The sequence below is a fragment of the Lepidochelys olivacea genome (genome assembly GCF_965140295.1).
Source record: "Lepidochelys olivacea isolate rLepOli2 genome assembly, chromosome: 2".
NCBI classification, from domain to species: Eukaryota; Metazoa; Chordata; order Testudines; family Cheloniidae; genus Lepidochelys; species Lepidochelys olivacea.
In genome coordinates, this window is record NC_140412.1 from 209,588,866 (window position 1) to 209,610,369 (window position 21,504).

At 41.5% G+C, this 21,504-nt stretch overlaps 1 protein-coding gene across 2 annotated transcripts in view; it reads left to right on the plus strand.

The window, feature by feature from the left end:
• The first annotated feature begins 10,080 nt into the window (after positions 1 to 10,080).
• The window catches only part of GSDME (gasdermin E), a 31,145-nt gene continuing 19,721 nt past the window's right edge, over positions 10,081 to 21,504 (plus strand). Inside the window, exons 1-3 of one of the 2 annotated variants that reach the window (XM_084620615.1) lie at positions 10,081 to 10,309; positions 15,602 to 15,832; positions 17,441 to 17,633. In XM_084620615.1, coding sequence (XP_084476741.1) covers positions 15,622 to 15,832; positions 17,441 to 17,633 — 404 coding nt within the window. In that variant the 5' untranslated portion in view covers positions 10,081 to 10,309; positions 15,602 to 15,621. The remainder of the gene's footprint in view (positions 10,310 to 15,601; positions 15,833 to 17,440; positions 17,634 to 21,504) is intronic. The other variant, XM_084620614.1, reaches the window with a different exon arrangement.

Consider the following 21,504-nt stretch of genomic DNA (forward strand, 5'->3'; position numbering starts at 1 on the left):
CCTTCTCTGTCCTAAACTGCTACCTAGCCTTCTTTCAGAAAATAAACAAAATCCAGACTTTTGTGCCTGCCAGATTAAATGTTGGGGCAGGGAGGACAAAAGGAGGCTAGCAGAAGATGGATGCTCATTTCCTAGTTAGCCACTGCAGTGCTTGTCCAAAAAAAGTTGACTGCTTCAGTGTGTTTAAGCGATAGAAACTCTGCCTCAAACAAACTCATTCTGTTTGTCCTATTGTACAGTGAGGGTCTTTTGTTCAGGGATACTTGAAAGGAGTTCAACTATCTTTATTCAGAAAATAATTTAAACCTTCCGTGACAGGGTGCTGAGCGGAAAGACTGCAGAATCAGCCCCCTGCCACGCCAGCCCCATTTAGGTGAATAAATTGGAGCTGGCTGGAAGGAACATTGCCCTAATTGGGGAATGAGAGCCAGCTGCCAGCCCAATTAGCCCAGGGCTATATAAGAGGCTGGGAAGAAGGATGCTTGTCTAGCTGGCTGGCTGGCGTGCCCGCCCAGGTTCAGACACCAGGAACCCAGAGCTATGAATGCTGTATGGTGATGAAGGTGGTGGGAGCATAAACTTGTAAATAAAAGCACCAGTGGTTTCAGAACCCAAGGGTCTCTAAGTGACTTTATCTGAGCCTAGCAGAGGCAGGAGCCAGGAGAGCTCTGTTACACCTCCTTCCAACCAAATTTGCAGCTGGTAAAAGAGGCCCTGATAGTAATTAATCAGTTTTGCACAGCTCTTTGAATATGTAAAGTACTCCAGAAATGCTATGTTATTACTTTTTCATTAATACTGGGCTGACAAGGGTGCACACAAATGACAGTGTTTACCCACGACTTTGAAATGACAAGGAAAAAAAGGACATATAAAATTCATGGAAATTAAGTATGTGGGCAGGAAGTGCTGGTAAAGAGAACAAGGGAGCACTCACTTTGCCTGTACTAGTTAACCATTTGTTCCTGTTAGCTTAACACTGGCTAGCAGGACACAACTTGTCTTCCCCCTCAGTCAAAGGCTGCGTCACTCCTCTCCTGATGCACATCCAGTAATTCCTGGAGGGCCGTGGCTCTGCCTCATCAGTCCAGGCTTAGACCTGTTCCATGGAAGGTAGTATGTCTCCAACCACTGCAAAGTGAAAAGGCCACAGCCACCCATAAGAAAGCCATTGATGGAGGCTACTTGCATCACCTTCTTCAGCAGCCATTCATCTGCTTACCTTCCAACCTACCCCTCCATTCAGCTCTGCAGAAAGCTCAAAAGGAGAGAGGAGCTGGGGAGCATTTGTTTGAATCCTGTGACTGAACGCCCAGCTTACACTGTAAACTCTTTGAGGAGGGACTCTCTCTTTGCTCTAGGCTTGTATAGTGTCTAGGTACCACTGCAATAGAAATAGGCTAGGCAGAATTAGATTTTTTTTTATAATTGACTGTTTTTAAGCACATTCTTATCAATTTAAATTTTCACAGTCATGCAAAATGCTGGGTTTTAAGGATTTTTTATTTTTATTTATTTAAATTTTCACCGTTTGAGGAAATTATGTGGGGGGTGGGTTTATCCGACTATGAGGGGAGTAAGACAATTGTTTAATGACAGTAAAGTTAAAGCTGTATAACCATTAAACAAACTGTCAACATCACGTGAAAATACACAAAGTAAATAGATTTGCATCAAACTCTAATAAGTGCTCAGGAAGCATTTTTCTTACTTGGCTTATCTATACATTTCAATTAGCAATGGCAGTATTTTTTCCTGGCTTCTGTGTAGGGTAAAATTGAGATTACTGACATTTACCAATAAAAATGTTATCTGTTCAAACCTAAATATAAATAGTAATAATTATCTGGAATGGGGCAGTTTTGGCCATTTCCACTATTCCACTGGCATACTGAGGTGGTTGTTAAATCTCCCCCCATCTGCTTCCTCACAGGTAGCCTCTTTGGTTTCCAATTTAGGCCCTGTGTATTTGTTCATCATACCTGGTATCTAATTTCCCACACAATTGGCAACCCCTGTAATTTTCAGCAATATGCCCCCAGTGTTGCCAGCTCTTCTTACTTTATAGCAAGTCTCACAATATTTGGTGTGTGAAGCCCCAGCTCCTGGAATCATGTAATTATGCAAGAATCTCAACTTTGATATAAAAGGAAACAATAAGTGAGTTATTGTTGAGAAGAAAAGCTTGAAAACTTGATCCAAGTGCCCCCTAAAGCCTCAGAACCAGATGACATTTATTTCAAATCCCATGATTTTTTTAGGATGATGCTTGATTTTCAAACATTTGAGGTTGGTAAGTCTGTGTCCCATATCTCTGTGCTGCAATTATCAGCTTATGAACTTTTACACTTTAGACACTAGGTGTCATCAGAGCACATGCCAATTCTGCAGTGACAAGGAAGAATTGGTTGTGGTCTGTGTAGAAAAGAGACTGAGGAAGATGAGAGAGAGCGAAAGAAAGGATTTTATTGAAGAAAATGGGAGAAGGAGAAAATATGACACAAAGAATGAAAATGGGGAAGGGAAAGGGAGAGAAAAGAATCGAGTAACATAAATGTTATAACAAAATAATTATGTAATAACCTACTCTGTGTTGTTATAATCATATTATTAAACAATTATAGTGCAGGAGCACCTAAAGGCCACAACCAGGTTCCGCCCCATTGTGCTAGATATTATACAAATACATAATTGTAACAGTCATTGCACCAAAGAACACAGAGTCCCAAAGATATATTGGTGGTGAAATATAAATATGAATGGCCTGATTTTCAGACATGCTGAGCACCCACAACTCCAGTTGGAGTTAACAGCTTGGATTCTCAGCACTTTTGGAAATCAAACCCTAATATTTCTTATTCTAGTATAGTCTGTCATTTACTTCATAAACTATGCGAAGGCAATCTCCTAAATATATAAGACAGAAGAAGAAAGGAAAAAGTAATTGCTTATAATCTTTAGAGATACTGTCAAGAAGTTTGGTTCCAAATTTTAATCTAGTATATTTGCAAAAATTCTTATCTTCTGGTGTGGAATATTTAAATACTTTGGATTTTTTTTACATTTATGTAGGACCTACATAAAAATGTTTTGTGCTCTTTTCTATTGTCTTCATAGCTATTCCTTTTGCTTTATTTATGTTAAAATCCTATATCTTGGACAATGCAGCTTTCAGGTGGTCCTTAATAAACATTAAAAAGACCAGATGGTTCTTAATAAGGTATTATTTAAGCAACCTTGGAAGTAGGCAAGAAACATTATCCATACCTAACCCTTAATTTACCACTGTTACACAGGAAATAAAGAGGACATTTCTATGTTTTATATTTAGTCCATGTTTTATGGTTTTAGTATCACTTAGCTACTGAAGGATTGAGTTTACCAGACCTATTATCACATATGCTTTCCATTATATTATATGAGAGGCACAGCTGGATGGTTCCTAAAGCAACCCGCAAGCAAAACACTATGCCACTTACTAGGAAGGAACCATCTTCTTTCTGCCACATTTGATCAATCTCCTTCAATCATCTGATCTAAGAACCATCATATTTTTGGGTCTTCAAGAGTAGATCTTTAAAAAGGTCTGGCAATCTCAAAATCCCATCTCTAATCCTCTCCAACCTTTCCTTGAGGAAGAGGAAAAAAAGTTTTAGCAATGATATGTGGGAGTCCAACAACATAATGTACTTCTCAGCTATAACTAAATATTGTAACTTCTTTCTCAAAGCCAAGTTCAACACCTCAGACACAAGCGGTGACTTCTGCATTACATTGAAATCAACTAACAAAACTATACTGAAGTACATTCATCTGTCTATCTAGGCTCCTTTATGTCCATCATCACCATAGTATCCAAGTGCCTTCCGCTTGAAAAGATTTGTAAACAATTCTCTTTCCCTTCTCCTCCTCCTGTAAGGGAGCCAATAAGCACATAAGCAAATTTGTCAAAATAGCTCCTAAATGTCTTCTGCCTCTAACCTCCTTCATTGGCTTTTTAACCACGGTGTCTGTGAGACATACAGTACAACTAACAGCAATGGTGGGAAATTTTTTCAAAAAAATCTTAGATTCTTCCTAGTAAACAAAACAAGCAAGGTTTGGGGGTTCTTTGTTTTTTAATGAAAAACTATTCTGATATTTTTCATATGAAATGAAAAAGCCAAATCGGGGGAGGGAGGGGCACCCAATTGCTCATTTCTTTGTTGGTTATCTTTAAACAGGAAATTTGCTCCACAAAACAGCCTTAAATTCTAAATAAAAACCCAAAAGGTCCCCCGTCTTTCTACTTCATCCCACTTCCCCGAAGGAATCTAGACCAGTGGAGCCTTCTCCAGCCACTTTGATGGCTGAAGAGGCCTGAAATGGAACCACAAACTTTGCAAGATTTTTTAAACTCTTATTAGAAAGAAATCATGCAACATATATATATTAATTATTCTCTAATAGGCACAGATGCAGATGGAAAGACCTCTGAATGACCATTAATAGGACTTTTATTCAGTACATATTAATACATGCACATAATTAAAGGATTGAAGAGAAGTACAAGTCAGGCCATAGATCTACAGTACTGACTATTTTCTGTCTAAGCAATTTCCCTTTGCAGAAAATTTTGTCCTTACATCAGTGATTGAAAAATAAATCAGTGTGATACTATTATATAAAATAAAAATATAAGCTGTAGCATTAATCAGTTCAAGGAAACAATCTTTCTACAATACTGACACCTGGTGGCTTTTAAATCTTATTTACTCTCTTACCATAGTTCAGACACAATGTGAGAGGATTCTCACACCAAGGCATTTGAGGAACATCTTAACACTTTTGAATTTTTCACTTCAGACTTCTCTGCCTGCATATTGTATGGGTCACTATTTACAGGTGAAGTGTACTTTCCATTGGTGAAATTTTGGGATGTAACTTTTTCAGTTCTTGATCAGCTTGCTTCATTTTGTCTCCTTTTTTGTTTGTTTGTTTGTTTGTTTGATTTTTGTTTTTCATTTGGGTGATGTAACCGATTGGGTTCCATCCCTGTCCTTTGCTGAATGTTGTTCTACCCTGTGCCACACTGACCACACGTTTACAGTTTTGTTCTGGTTCAGCTACTAGTGCCTTTCTTTCATGCAGCTCTATACAATGGACTTCAAGCGTCTGCTGTTGGTGTCCAGCACCTTCAAGAAGTTCAGAATGTGGCAAGGAGATTCTTACACAGGCTACTCTGATAGTCTGTATTTCCTCAGCGCCTTGGCCACTGTGTTGGCTTCCTGTTCACCAGTGAAGTAATTTCATAAGAATGACCACACTGGGTCAGACTAATGATCCATCTAGCACAGTATCTGGTTTTCCGACAGTGGCCTGTGCCAGGTGCTTCAGAAGGCATGAAAAGAACAAGGCATTTATTGAATTATCCATCCCCTGTCGTTCAGCCCCAGCTTCTGGCACTCAGAGGCTTAGTAACACCCAAAGCATCCCTGGTTGCATCCCTGACCATCTTGGGTAATAGCCATTGATAGACTTATTCCCCATGAACTTGTCTAATTTTTTTTTAACCCATTTATACTTTTGGCCTTCACAACATCCGCTGGCAAGGAGTTCCACAGGTTGACTGTGCATTGTGTGAAGAAATACTTCCTTATGTTAGTTTTAACCCTGCTGCCTATTAATTTCATTAGGTGACCTGTGGTTCTTGTGTTATGGAAAGGGGTAAAATAATACTTCCTTATTTACTTCCTACATACCAGTCATGATTGTGTAGAGCTCTATCACATCTCTGTTTAGTCCTCTCTTGTCTGAGATGAACAGTCCCAGTATTTTTAATCCCTCTTTGTATGGAAGCTGTTCCATGCCCCAATCATTTTTGTTATCCTTCTCCATACTTTTTCCAATTCTAACATATTGTTTTTTGAGATGGGGTGACCAAATTGCATGCAGTATTCAAGGTGTGGGTATAGCATGGATTTCTGTAGTGTCATCATATTTTCTGTCTTCTTATATTTCCTTCTGGTAATGGTTCCTAACACGGTTAGCTTTTTGTCTGCTGCTGCATATCAAGCAGATGTGTTCAGAGAACTATCCACAATGATTCAAAGATCTCTCTCTTCCTTCTATCAGTTTCAACTGCCCTACATGTCTGAACATCACCTATTTATATTCTGACTGAAGTACGAGTGATTACTCATCTGCCACAGGCATCCTTCCATATTCAGTGTTCCAGGGGTCAGGTTTGCCACCAGTGTATAATGTGTGAAAACTAATAGAATTGTATGGTTTTGAGGTATCATCATTCTGATACCTCGACCTAAATAACTGTCTCTTCCAACCACAGTGAGTGTATCTCAAAACTGTCAGGATTCCTGCCATGCTGCAAATTGGATAAATGACAGCTGGCTAAACTTAAACATTGGTAAGATGGAAATATCACTGGGGGAGTGAGGAGGATTTCACTTGTTCAGTAGAGCGCCTGACTATCAATAAGAGACACCCCAAGCTGGCTGACAAGAGTCACAATTTGTGGATACTTTTTTTTCCCTATTGACGTTTCCACAGTGATCCATTTCACTGACATCTTGGCTGGATTTCTCAAATGAGCTTCACTAGGCACTTCCATGTACAATGACTCAGAGGTTGTAACTGCAAAGAGTCCAAACTATGAGAACGGATGACACCTGTGGGTGGCTAGTGGGGGAGATTCTTACTGTCATCTGCAAGACTTGGTGACTCTGCAGCTGTGGCCTGATCCTGAAAGACTTTGAGCACTTGCGCTGAAGTAAGAGAGAGCTGTGGGTGCTGAGGATTAGGCTCTATTTTAAGGGGTAGGCTATGGTAGGGATTTTTGTTTTTTCTGTCTTTGTTTTTATATTATTAGGCCGTGTTGCCTTTATAAAAGTTTGTCATTAGTTTTTGTTTTGTAACTTTTCACACTGTTTTTTTTTTAACTGTAACTAACTAAAAAGTAAGTATTATTGAGTCATTAAGGGTATTAATGAGGGCTATTAAGGGATGGAATGTCAGATCTAAACCTCACTAAAATGCATAGGAGAAGCTGAGACATTTGGTAGGATGGAATGAAAAACTGGGAATAGGCCTGCTTTAAAAAAAAAAAAAAAGGAACTGTTACCAGGGTCTGTTAGTTAATTTAAGGTCATCTGACTTTGAGCTTCTTTTTGTTCCAAAGCCCAATCTTGGGCCTATTAACACCTAGTGATTTGACATTTTTGTCATTATGGCCGAGATCCTCAAAGGAATTAGGTATTAGGAATTAGGTACCTAACTCCTATTGATTTCAATGGGAGCCTAAATACCTGGATCTGGGCCCATTTCACTGCAGCCTAGAACTCCTGCCCCCAGACTCTCAAGGAAGCTACCTGTTGTGTGGTGTGATTCATGTGAAAAAGGCATCTCTGATTTCTATGCAAAGGTGCACATTCCTTGAAAAAATGACTTCCTTCTGTTTCTGCAGCCCGGTGTAAAAGCCAAATATATTTCTTTTGAATCAGACCTTTGATGTCTTTAAGAGCAAAGTTAGGAACAGAGCTACATTTAAAGATCATTTAAAGATCTTATAAGTATATGTATATGTGTATAAGTATATGTGTATGGTGTCATACAAATAGTTTCACAGTGTATTTCATAAATCCCCCCGCTCCATTTTATATGTTTTTTTATTCACTTGCATCTTGTTTTATACCATGTGGCTTCAGATATGGGACTAGATTGGGGATTGGACCTACATTTATGTTAGGAAATTAATGTTTCTCTTAATTCTTATGAAAGGTATCAGTTGGATTGCACTGGAGACTGAACCAGGAAAGTAAGTAGCAGAACAGGCTTCCCCAAGCCATCCTGACAAAACGTGCCTCCAGCATGTTATGGAAGGACTACATCTCAGAATAGGAGGGTAATTCAGTCCCCATGAGTCATTCAGTCCTTGGACTCTGCTAAGTCTGACAAAAATGCCAATTGTATTTGTGATAACATCTTTTGAGTTGTAGACAACCTGGAGAACTGGGGTAGATGCCAACAAATTCATTTTATATGGGCAACTGAACCTCCAGCAGATTTTTGGTCACTAGTGACATGAGCCAGATTTGAATAGGTGACTTAGGCTTTGTCCTCACTGATGACACAAAGGTGGTGTGTTTTTTGTTTGTCTGTTTATTTTTACAGCAAGGTAACTAACACATAATAGTTATCTCACTGTAAAATCTTCAGTGGAGACAAGGACTTATAGTGTTTATCAGGAGGTAGCTAGGTGACGTCAGTATTATGCACCCTGCCTTTGGCAGACCTTGCTTCATCTACTTAATAATAACATTAAAGTGCCTTGTCTCCGCTGTGGTTTCACAGTGGGATAGCTCATACACATTAGTTATTATCCCTAAACAAAAACACACCTACAAGTGCCTTGTATCCACTTTGGATTTTACAGCGAGATACTAATTAACTTGCTGTAAAAACACCACCTTTGTGTCAGTGAAGATAAAGCCTTAGAGGCAATTCTATCCCCAGAATTATCCAATACAATTATCTATACTATGTGAATAATTATGTTTACCATCCTTATTAAAGAACACTAAGAGTTATAGACAAAAAGCACTAAAGTGCAAAACATTACATTTTGTGTACGTGTGTAAAGCCTCATGTTAACATGGCACTTTCTTAATTTGGTGGAAGCACCTTTCATGTTAATTTAAGTTACAAACACAGTTATATTGTTTCCTGAATGGCAAGGAATGAAAATAATAGGGCTGTCGAGCAATTAAAAAATTAATTGTGATTAATCGCACTGTTAAACAATAATAGAATACCATTCATTTCATAGCATGATAGAATCATAGAAGATTAAGGTTGGAAGAGACCTCAGGAAATCATCTTTTCCAACCCCCTGCTCAAAGCAGGACCAACCCCAACTAAATCATTCCAGCCAGGGCTTTGTCAAGCCAGGCCTTAAAAACCTCTAAGGATGGAGATTCCACCACCCCCCTAGGGAACCAATTCCAGTGCTTCACCAGCCTCCCAGTGAAACTGTTTTTCCTAATATCCTCCCCCACTGCAACTTGAGACCATTGCTCCTTGGTCTGTCATCTGACAAACAGCCGAGCTCTATCCTCTTTGGAACCCCCCTTCAAGTAGTTGAAGGCTATCAAATCCCCCCTCACTCTTCTCCTCAGCAGACTAAATAAGCCCAGTTCCCTCAGCCTCTCCTAAGAAATCATGTGCCCCAGCCCCCTCCTAATTTTCATTGCCCTCTGGGTCTTCACTAGACCCGCTAAATCAACACCCACTGCATCGATTGCTGCTGCATGGATCTCCCCACAGTGAAGACAAGTCCCTAACTGCATCTACAGTGGGTGGTTAGGTCAATCTAACTTTGTCAAACAAGGCCTGAAATCTTTCAGAGCCTTGAGAATTGTAGGTAGGTTAATGACAGGTTTAAGGTAGCTTAATGTAATTTTTAGACCAGGCCTTAGGCACGAACCTGCAAACACTTCCTCCTGCGCTTAACTCTAGGGGTTACGCCAATAATAAAGTTTCACATGAGCATGTTTGCAGGACTGGGGCCTTACTGATCTGGCGGAACTGCTACCTTCCCTCCATTGCCTGGGTGTTCACACTAGGGTTGTCAATTCTGGTTGGAGGTATTCCTGGAGGATTCATCACATGACATAATCTTTCATTAAAGATTAATCTTTCAATCCTGGAGCTGGGTTGGCAACACCAGTTCACAGGGTGCCTTCTTCGCAGTGTCTCTGCAGACTGTCACTCACCACAGCTGTGGAATTGTGGGCCGCTGAGACACTCCACCCCAGCGTGGCAGCCAAAGTCGCTGGTTTTGCATGTTCTGGGCACTCAGACTCTAGACTCCCAAGGGCTTCCCGGCTGCGCGGAAAGAAACCATGATGGGAAGGGCAGTTTCAGCCTCTTCTGCAGCTGGTGTTTCCCCTCCAGCTTCAGCTGCTCGCTTTGCCACTGACCCCGGCGAGAAGCGTCCTTGTGTGCCCGCCCTTCCTCTCCCGCAGAGCGTGCTGCCTGCCGCGGGTCTCTTCGCACCCCCCCCCCCCCGCAGCCAGGGAGCCACCCCCGTCCCAGGTGTGTGCGTGCTCGCAGCTGATAATACCCCCCCCCCTCCGCGGCCAACCTAGTTACTACTTTCCAGCCGCGCTGCCGAGGCCCGGCAAACTCAGCTCAGCAGTGAGGCGGTGCTGGGCGGCGCGCGGCTGCGGGCGCCAGTCAATGGGCTAGAGAGCGCGGCGAGCATCCGTCCCCCGCGGGGCAGGCTGCGGCGGGGTGAGCCACGGGCGTGCTGGTGAGTACGAGCCGAGCGCGCCGCGGTGGCGGCCCCGGCACGCCGGGAAGGCGAAGGGGAGACGCCAGCTCTGGGGAGGGGAGCCGCTGCCCCGCGTCCTCCCTCCCTCCCTCCCTCCCTCCTCCCGCTGCGGGCGCCCGCCCCAGGGGCCCTCGCCCTCCCGCTCTCTCCCTTTGTTCTCCTCGCCCCGGTCCCCGTCGGGGTCCCCGTGCGCGCCAAGCGCTGGCTGCTTTTAGCGGGGCTTTAGTGACATCGGTGCCAGGTCGTGCCTGGATGCCCTGAGGGTGATTGCAGGCGGGCTTGGGTCAGTCTGGCTAACCACGGGTGTGTGTATCCACGCCCCGGGGTTACAACTGCAAGCTGCTGTGTAGACACACCCTAAGGCCTAAGTATGGCTTGGGGGGGGCCTTAGGGGTGTGTGTTTGTGGTTTTTTTTTTAACTGAAATAGTTATAAAGAGACCTTACACCACAGATTCCTCTGCCCCTACAGGGATGAAGTGTACTAGCATAAGCAATTTAATCCAGTGCAAACTGGGTCCCTGCTAGGATTTCTTTTTTACTGCTTTAATTATTGGTTTCAGAGTAGCAGCCGTGTTAGTCTGTATTCGCAAAAAGAAAAGGAGTACTTGTGGCACCTTAGAGACTAACCAATTTATTAGAGCATAAGCTTTCGTGAGCTACAGCTCACTCAGTACAACGCTGTAGACTAGCCCTTAGAGGCAAAGGCTGTAGTTCATCAGAATTGGAAACAATCATCTTTTCAGTGCTGCTAAATAATGTGCATGTGATTGCAGGGAGGAGGGCCTGAAATTAACTCGTTTGAGGACTGAATAACTGCATGAACTTTTTCCGAAGCCTGAATGGACTATTGTGATGACCCAGTCTGACCTGTGTAACACAGGCTCTAGAACAGGGGTGGGCAAACTTTTTGGCCTGAGGGACACATCAGGGTTGCGAAACAGTATGGAGGACTAGGTAGGGAAGGCTGTGCCTCTGCAAACAGCCTGGCCCCTGCCCCCTGACTGCCCCCCCCCCAGAGCCTCCAACCCCCCCTGCTCCTTGTCCCCTGACTACCCCTTCCGGGGACCCCCTGCCCCTAACTGCCCCCCCAGGCAACCCCTATCCAACCCTCCCTCTCCCCTGACTGTCCCGACCCCTGTCCACACCCCTGACAGGCCTATCCAACCCTCTCCCCGCTCCCATGCCTATCCAACCTCCCTCCCTGTCCCCTGGGAACGCTGTACTTAACTGCCCGCCCTGGAACCCCACCCCGTATACAACCCCCCCCCCGTCTCCTGACTGCTGCCCCCCCCCCGAACCTCTGCCCTATCCAACTGTCCCCTGGGGCCTCCTGCCCCTTATCCAAACCCCCTTACCCTTACCATGCCACTCAGAGTGGCAGGACAGGCTTATTTGAAAGCCTGGGAGGTGGGCGGGCGCAAGCCGTGCTACCCGCATGGCGGCATTGCTGTAGCAGAGGGGAGACAGCGGGGGAGGGGCCAGGGGTGAGCCTCCCTGGCCGGGAGCTCAGGAGCCAGGCAGGACAGTCCTGTGGGCCGCATGTGGCCCACGGGCTGTAATTTGCCCACCCCTGCCCTAGAACTTCCCTAAAATAATTCCCACACTAACCTTTTGGCGTTTGCTTTTATGGTTTTTAAACATTTAAGTTGTCCAGAAAAATAAGGCAATGAAAATAAGTTCCAAATTTTGCTATAACAGGGTAATAAAATTTACATGCTACTTGTTGCCGCCTACTCTCTTTACATGTCTCTCAGTATAGACTCAGGCCTCATTAGAATTCAAAGGATATCTCCTCTGGTGCAGTTCTTCACTAAATATAAAGTCTAATAGCTCTTTGGACTGTCAAGCTACTTGTTCAGACTTGTTTGGTACACAAGGACCCTCCTATGAAGTATTTATGTACAACTTGAATTTGTAATCAATGTTCTAACATTCTGTAGTATTGCTCTCATCCTCCACATCTGCCTTCCTCCTCATATTGCCTAAGGCTTTGAGCAATTTTGTTCTTTAGTCAAAACTGATTTTTTTTTTTAAATTACATTTTAATATACTGACAAATGGGAAATACTGTGGTCAGTTTGGATGAGCTATTACCAGCAGGAGAGTGAGTTTGTGTGTGTATGGGGGTGGGGGGGATGTGAGAAAACCTGGATTTGTGCAGGAAATAGCCCAACTTGATTGTCATGCACATTGTGTAAAGAGTTGTCACTTTGGATGGGCTATCACCAGCAGGAGAGTGAATTTGTGTGGCGGGGTGGAGGGTGAGAGAACCTGGATTTGTGCTGGAAATGGCCCACCTGATGATCACTTTAGATAAGCTATTACCAGCAGGACAGTGGGGTGGGAGGAGGTATTGGTTCATATTCTCTGTGTATATATAAAGTCTGCTGCAGTTTCCACGATATGCATCTGATGAAGTGAGCTGTAGCTCACGAAAGCTTATGCTCTAATAAATTGGTTAGTCTCTAAGGTGCCACAAGTACTCCTTTTCTTTTTGGGAAATACTGACTAACTTTCATGAAACTTCCTGTTTTGCTGTCCAGAGTAAAATGTACTCACTTTCACAATCCTCTTTGTCCCTTGTAAAAATGTTCCTGTAGAATTAATATTCCTAAATACAGATTACTGGAGTAATGTTCCTAAACATATAGCTATGGAATTGCAATAAATGTATGCAAATATTATGAAGCACAGGGAGATGTTTATTTAACTAGATCAGGGGCTCTCAAGCTGGGAGTTGGGACCCTTCAGGGGGTTGGGAGATTATTATATGTGGGGTCGCAAGCTGTCAGCCTGCAGCCCACACCCTGCTTTGCATCCAGCAGTTATAATGGTGTTACATTAAAAACACTTTTTGATATATTTGGGGTGAGGGGTGTCGCACTCAGAGGCTTGCTATGTGAAAGGGGTCACAGTACAAAAGTTTGAGAACACTGAACTAGATCGTTTGTTTGTTTTTTATTTATTTGTACTATTATGGCACCTACAAGCCCTAGATATGGACCAGAACCCCACTGTGATAGGCACTGCACAAATACAGGGGGAAAAAAAGACAATCTCTACTCCAAAGAATAATGAGGTGTCCATCATGGGGGTGGGGGGGGAGGGTGGGAATGAGTTTAGCTGACATGTTTTTCCTCTGCATCTTTTTAGTGATGTTCTTATTAAACACTGTCCCCTCCCCGTCCCACATGCAAACTCATTTTAAAGGCTTAGCTCAAGTCCCCAGTCAAGCAAACAAAACACCCCTCCTCTTCTCTGCTGGTTTCTTTCATCAGTTTGCAATAATTTGTTTCATTTAGGCATGGGGGGAATAGCTTTCCCTCTAGTTCTGTCAATCCAAGCCCTGGTCTAACATAAACCTCCAAAGCAAGAAAATTCAAAGGTAATGTCCTCTCAACAACACTTAGCGCCCTGCCCATCCGCCAGCACACCTGAAGTTTTTTAGGAAACCCGGTCCAACATTGTTTTACCATTGAGACTAGAAGTGTCCCTTTGAAACAATTCTATCTGAATGGAAGTCTGTGAAAAGGTATATAGGATTAGTTGGCATCAAGTTCAAGGAGACAATAATATTTCTATGAGCAATAGGTTTAAAATTTGAATTGAAAAAACAAGGTAACTCCTTCATGTAGCAGAAACTAATCTTAACCAAAAGCTGTTCTAGATTCTTCCTTTGAGATTCAGGTTAATCTAGAGACTTCTGACATTCCTAGAAGATGAGGCTGCTGTAGAGTAGACTGAGGTAAATGATGTGTCATTTTTAGTCTCCATTTCTGCAATTGTATATGTGTGAATGGTGAACCTCCTTTCTGCATTAATCTCTTTGAAGTCAGTGGCCCTCTTCATATGTAGAAGGGTCTGCCCATGCAGACGGGATAACTCGTTATTCTGAAATGGAGTCAAAGGATATGCAAACCACAGGTGTATGCGTGTACTGAGAGGGGGGAGGAGAAGAAGAATATGTTCCTTGGGGATAAGAAGCCATTGGATATTTAGAAACCGGTAACAGATACTTTAGCAGGGAGTGAGAATTTCTCTGGTATTCCTCCTCCACTGCAAATAATTTGTCAGGTTAGTTCCAGAAGTCAACTTCACCGTAGTAGAATTCTGTGGGGGAAACCCTGCCTGTTGGTGGTTGAGGTTCTTCCCTTCCAAATATAAATGGAGTTGAACGATTGTATTTTACAATGTTCTGGAAATGCGTTCCATACTTGTACATATGCATGTCATTGAGCCTAAATGATGCGAGTGGGAGTTTGAAAATGCAAGAATCTGAACAAATTTAGAGCTAAGGAATTGATCCACCAGCCACTGAAGTTAGTGGAAATATTCCCATTGGACACTGGACTGTGCCCCAAGTACATTGCAATAGCAGATTATAATGAAAGTGCTGAGAGACCTTTAGGTAAAATGTTGTTTGACTTTAAAACATTGTAAAATTCCTTCCATTTTTTGTGTAGTCAGGAAGTACCTTTTACTAAACTTGCTTAAATACAGAACTAAGAGTAGGCCACAGGGGTCTCATGAGAAAATACCTGAACGTCAATTGGTTAACATTGTGTGAAGTATTATCTGAAATGGAATTTTGGGAGTTAACGGAACGGCAAGTTTCTGTCTTTAAAGATATTTTCTTCTTTCCCTCTATTTAATAATGAAACGAGCTCTATGGCCAAGCTCCCCTCAGTATTTTTTTTTTTTCTGTCTCTTCTGTCAATATGCACCAATGTTCACTGAGTGTCTGTCCTTGCTTTGAAGTCTGTCCTCCCCTATCGTGGTTTGCACCTCTAATTGACAGATCTAATATCTGTGTGGAACAGAACAGATAATTAACGAAGAATGTATGAATATACAGCTTCAAAGAAAAGAAATGGACAGATAAGACACTTTACATTTCAACTTGAACTCTTCAGTCTTCGCAGTCAGATTTAAAAGAACACTGTCAAGTTAAAAATATTTCATTCTGAAAATATTTCACTTAATTGTTGGTACAAGTAACACGTAGGCATATAAAATCAGAGATGGGAGAAAAATATTTTCCTCAGTTTATGAACTTTATGTAGTCATTTTCACTGTTTCCTCTATATGGTTCCTCTTTTAGAAGAATCTTTGAAATACACTGACTTAGGTAGAGGAAGGCCATTAAACAAAAACTGATACTAATACGGACATTCTCATGTTAACTCTCTAAAACTCTAAGCTTCTTTAAAGGGGACAACTAAGCACTGATACTTTCCAATTGTACTTTTAAAGCGGATTTGTTCTTTCAGATATTAAACGATTCCACAAGATGTTTGCGAAAGCAACAAAAAATTTTGTGAGAGAGACTGACTGTGGCGGTGACTTGATCCCTGTATCCCGCTTGAATGACTCAGATAAATTACAGCTTCTCAACTTAGTAACAAAGAAGAAGAAATTGTGGTGCTGGCAGAAACCAAAGTACCATTTCTTGACAGTCACGCTGAATGATGTGCTTACTGAAGACAAACCTATAAAACCAGGTAAAACTATACTTGTATGACATTACAGTAGATAAGAATGCAAAGTACAATCTGTTCTAACCATTATTAAATAAAGTTCTTATAGCATGTTACTGTAGGGTTTCTTTTGGCTCTGAAATATTCAGCACTTTTAAATATGAGATGGTTTGATCTTTTCTATGCTTGACTTGTCATTTAGCTAATAACAATACTAATAAAATGTTAGTTAAAAAGTGAAATGTCTTGCCCAGTGGGAGTAGTGTGATTGAATGCTGGAGACTCCAAATGACAGTGTTGTTAAATGTTATTATTTTATGGCTTGACATTCTGAAGAGCTCTTTCAGAGTCAGTGTCAGGCTCCAGTGTGTGGTAATACTGTGCTGTCATAGTGCACTCTAGATGAGAGCGCACTGCGATATGCTCAGCGGTTACCCCTTGCCATTCCACAGGTGAGGTGAGCTGCATCTCCTAATCCTCAAGCCCTGGGGCAAATGATGAATTTGGGGCAAATCAGTCTTGACGGCTGTCTGACCTTTTATAATACATATTTAAAAACTGTTTGTTTCCGATGCTTAATCAGCTGATGTGGGAAAAAAAGGTTTTATATTGATCCCCAAAACAGAAACAGCGCAGGTAGCAGGAATGCAAGCTTTCCCACAGGTCCCCACCAATATTTATCAACCCTGACTTGGAAAGTCCAGCTCCAGTTGCATACAGAGGAGAGCTCAGTCTTCCTGCCTGTTTATTCCTTGTCATCTCTGCCAAAATTGAAGACATTTGGTCACAGGTGACTAAACCTAGATTTGATTGAGTGACCAGCAAGTGAAGGAGTCTGGGCCTGATTCTGATACCGGTTATACTGGTTTATACTAATGTGTACCAATGAAAATCTACTGGTGGTAGCAACAGTGGAAGCATTTGTGTAGACAGGGCTCAGGCATTTTTATCCCCATGTTGTCGTCTCCTGTGTGGAGTGTCTGTACTTGTGTTTCCTCAAGTTGTGTTACTCAATGGTGGGAACCACTGCTAGGCCAACATTCGAAAGGTAATAGCATGGCCAAGATCAGTATCTCTCGGCAGACATGCTATCCAACATAAACAAGTAATCTGAAGTGATCTATGTTTATAACTTGCACATTACAGTTCCCAATTTTGAGTTCTGTGCCTAAAGTGTGTTATATTTTTGGCATTAAAGGCCATGATCCAAAGCCCATTAGATCAATGGGAGTCTTTCCATTGGCTTCGGTGGACCTTGACTCAGGCCTATGATGAGACAAACCAAGATAATGGAAAATAAAAAGCTGAAAATATAGGTAGTTGAGTTGTGCATGTATTCTGTGTATGGCAGGAAAAAATCTCTAGGGTACTTTATAAAACTCTCATAGGATTTGAACTCAGTACTGTAAACATCATACATTTCCTTAAAATGCCAAAATGAAAAATAGTGTAAATTGGGGGGGAAAAGATGGAACAAACAAAAATAAGGGTTGTAGGCCAGTTAACTCTTCTGTGTGACTTTATTTACCTGTTCATATTTTCCACAGGCTTCTGTTTCAGGATCTATTGTTTTCAAGTCTGCATTAGTCATTTTTTATTGTGGGCTTTTTTGTTTTTTTTTTCTTTTCCAAGTTGTTGTTGAGTCTGACTTTGTGAAATATGAGGGGAAGTTTGAAGACTTTGTCAGAGGAAGTATTGAAACTTCATTTGGAAAGATCAACCTGGGTGCTGGAGGAAAAGGCTTTGTAGAAAGCCAGTCTTCGTTTGGAAACCTAAAAAAGCAGGAGGCTGATTTGCAGCAGCTTATGAAAAACCTCAAGGGAAGGTATGAGTTTTAATTTTGCCATCCATGTAAAGCTTAAAAAGGAATAATGAACATGTGAAATATATCTTCAAGTGGCTTATTTTTATGCTGAATTTACACGTTGAACTTGGAGCCAAATCCTCCCTCTGTGGGGCTCTGTGTGGGTGCAGGGATCTGTTTGTTTTGGTGGTTAGTGCAGGACTGGAGCCTGAGTTTAGACAGGTTGTAACCAGTGGGAGTAACAAACCACGGGAGAGGAAAAGGGAATGCCAAAGATATGGACTAGAATCAGGCAGTTTCTTGGATTTTAAGTCTTGTGTAAGGATTGTGTAGGTCTTGATGGATCCAGTAAGAATACTTTTAATGTATATTGGTTGTTTACGAGCTAGAACGTTTTGAGGATTTTCTTCACCAGACGTCTAGGGCAAATACTCATGGAAACCAAACTTCAAATACCCAGTATTCTAGTAAGCAAGCTTTAAAATCTGCTCTCTGAGTGTTCAAGCTAGTAAAACTTGATTGTTCAAATTTAATAGGAGTGAAATACAAAAGGGGAACAATATGTCAGTGAAAATTCATTTAAATATTAAATGAATAATCAAAGAAAACATTTTACAGCACTTTCCTATCACTAATACAAACTATCACTTATAACCTGAGGAAAAATAGACTTCTGAAGTCAGGGGCTTAGTTCCATAAGATACGGAGCACCTCCTGACAATCTCTGCGTGCCCCTAAATCCCATATAAGGGCATCATACTACAATGAGTTGCCCATGGACAGACCCCCTTTGTGGAACCCAACTTACTTCAGTGGGAATTTTGTGCACTTTTGCCTTATAGGATTGGGGCATGAATCATATGGGAGTCAAGGGTACTCAGCATTTGGTAGAATCAAGCCCTTAATCTGTTTGGATTAAATGCAACATACTTTAACAACCGTTGCTAATGCTTTGATGATGAGAGGTGGCAGGTGTAGAAATGAGATGGAGGAATTAGTTTTTTCGCTAGCTGCATGATAGTTGTCCAAAGCAGTGTAAATTTCCTTTAAACAGATCCTCTAAAAGTAATCAATTTCTCACAGTAAGGATTGCCTGCTGTTCTGCTTGTCAAAGCCTTTACAAACAGCCATTGAAAGGCACCTTGTTACTTTCTTAGTAAATTTCCTGATTAAAAACATAAATATCCTAGCAAATGTGTGTGCCATGATTCAAAAATGAATTTATATGTAGTATAAAGGGGGGAAAAACTCTCAAGATCTAGAGTAGTTGTCATGACCGTGACACACTAAGTCATGCCTAGTATCCCCTGGAAAAGATGAATTTTGAAAAAGCTAGTTAGCTGCTCCATTAGAATAGGCAACTCTCCCATAGCAAATGGAAATGTACTGAAGTTAATCCAATGTCTGTGGGCTCACAATCTTCACAGTAATTAAACCGCATTTACAAACATTATCTGTATTCCACTCGGGATGGTCATAAGGTATACACCAATCTATGAATACCTAAAATGAAAATTAAGATCCCAATGATTTGTATCATGTTTGTAACTGTAGTGTATTAAATTCATACAAGCCCCAATCTAGCAAAAATATATTTGGCTTCTGAAGTGTGGGAACGCACATGGGACTGCAGAATCCTTGGTTTGTTAGACTCAAACCAATTATTGAGGCCCTTAATTTTCTGAAGGTAATATGCACTGTATCTGAGTCTCACTGGATTGTTTATGCAGATTTTGCACTGGAAGTATGCCAGCACAATATGCCTGCATTGCACCCAAGCATCTGGCTCATTTTCTCTAGAAATGACACTTCATAACTTAATGCTTATGATACAAAATATATTGCCAATATTCCAGCCAGTCCTAGTTTCACTGGGAGTTGGGAGATTACAGAACAAGATTAACAAGATTAATTTGCAGTTTTTCTGTGTCCCTGGTCATAAGCAGTATGGCCCTTAGAATTTACCATGCTGAGGCAGTTCTTTAAAATTGAAATTTCCTGTATTTGTATTTTAGTTGTTTCATGATGTGCCACAAATTTTTCTCCAGCATCTACCTATTATCTTACTCATAGAACATTGTGATAATATTAAACACTGGTGAGCTTGAAACTGAGGGTTTGATTTTAAGCAATATATTATCAAGGGAGCGTAATTACTTGATTTCACCTAATGAAATGACTTATCCAGGGTTTGTTGGATCTATAATTATTCTGTTCATTTTTAATGTGTGTCCTAACTGTTCCTTTGCAAAAATGCAGTGCTTATTTTGCATTACTTGAATTGTGATATAATTCAGAAGTTTAAATAAAGTTTAAAAAAGAATTTGTCCTCCATGTACATAATACATGATACTGTCCTGCGTGGTGTAAAATCAGCTTCCCTCCACTTATACGTACCTCCTAAAGGAGAACCATAGTAAAGCTCAGAATTAAATTACAAAAAACCTATGATGTATCCCCTTTTTTAGCAAGGATTTAACAACTGAATGGTGTGATGTAAGGTCCTGCATAAATAAAATTTCATTACTTTTTTACAAAATATGCCCTACAACATCTGTTAACCTAATATGAAGTATCAAAAATAATTAAAATTAAAACTCTTGTCAAATACATGAACAAAGTGCATTTTGTGATACATTATCCTTGCTCTTTTTTGCTGTGTTTGCTGAACTAAGTTGCTATTTCACAAAATGCAGTAATTCACTGTCTTGCAGCTGCTTAGAGTGAATAAATGAGGCTCTACTACTAATCAATTTGTTAGAAAATAAGATCAAGAATAATTGTTTTGTTTTATACCATCATAGAAGTGTAGGAGTGGAAGGGACCTCAGTAGGTCATCTAGTCCAATCTCCTGCACTCAAGACAGGACTAAATAGTGCTAGACAGTCTCTGACAGGTGTTTGGAGGTTTTTAAGAACAGATTAGACAATGAGGGAGATTGTTCCAGTGATTAATTGCCCCAGTGATTAATTGCCCTGACAGGAAGTTTTTCCTAATGTCCAACCTACCCCCCCACCCCCACCCCCCGCTGCAATTCAAGCCCACTACTTCTTGTCCGATCCTCAGAGACTAACAAGAACAATTTTTCACCCTCCTCTTTGTAACAACCTTTTATGTACTTGAAAACTGTTATCATGTGCCCTCTGTCTTCTCTTCTCCAGGCTAAACAAACCTCCCTCCCTGCCCCCATCTTTCCTCATAGGTCATGTTTTCTAGACTTTTAATAATTTTTGTTGCTTTTCTCTGGACTTTCTCCAATTTGTCCACATCTTTCCTGAAATGTGGCACCCAGAACTGGACACAATACTCCAGCTGAGGCCTAATCGGTGTGGAGTAGAGTGGAAGAATTACTCGCTTCCAGCTCTCCTCCTAATACATCCCAGAATGATGTCTGCTTTTTTTTTTTTTTTCAATAGTGTTACACTGTTGACTCATATTTAGCTTGTGACCCACTATAACCTGCAGATCCCTTTCTGCAGTACTCCTCTTTATGCAATCATTTCCCATTTTGTATATATGCAATTCCTTCCTAAGTGGAGTACTTTGCATTTCATCCTATTTACTTTTGGACAAACTGGAGAAATGGTCTGATTTTGAATTTTAACCCTATCCTTCAAAGCACTCACAACCACTCCTAGTGTGGTATCGTCCGCAAACTTTATATATGTTCTCTCCATGTCATTATCTAAATCAGGGACCAGTAACCTTTGGCATGCAGCTCTTCAGGGAAATCCGCTGGTGGGCCAAGATGGTTTGTTTATCTGCAGCGTCCAACGGTTCAGCCGATCGCAGCTCCCACTGGCGGCAGTTTGCCATGCCAGGCCAATAGGGGCTGTGGGAAGTGGCAGCCAGCACTTCCCTCGGCCTGCGCCACTTCCCACAGCCCCTATTG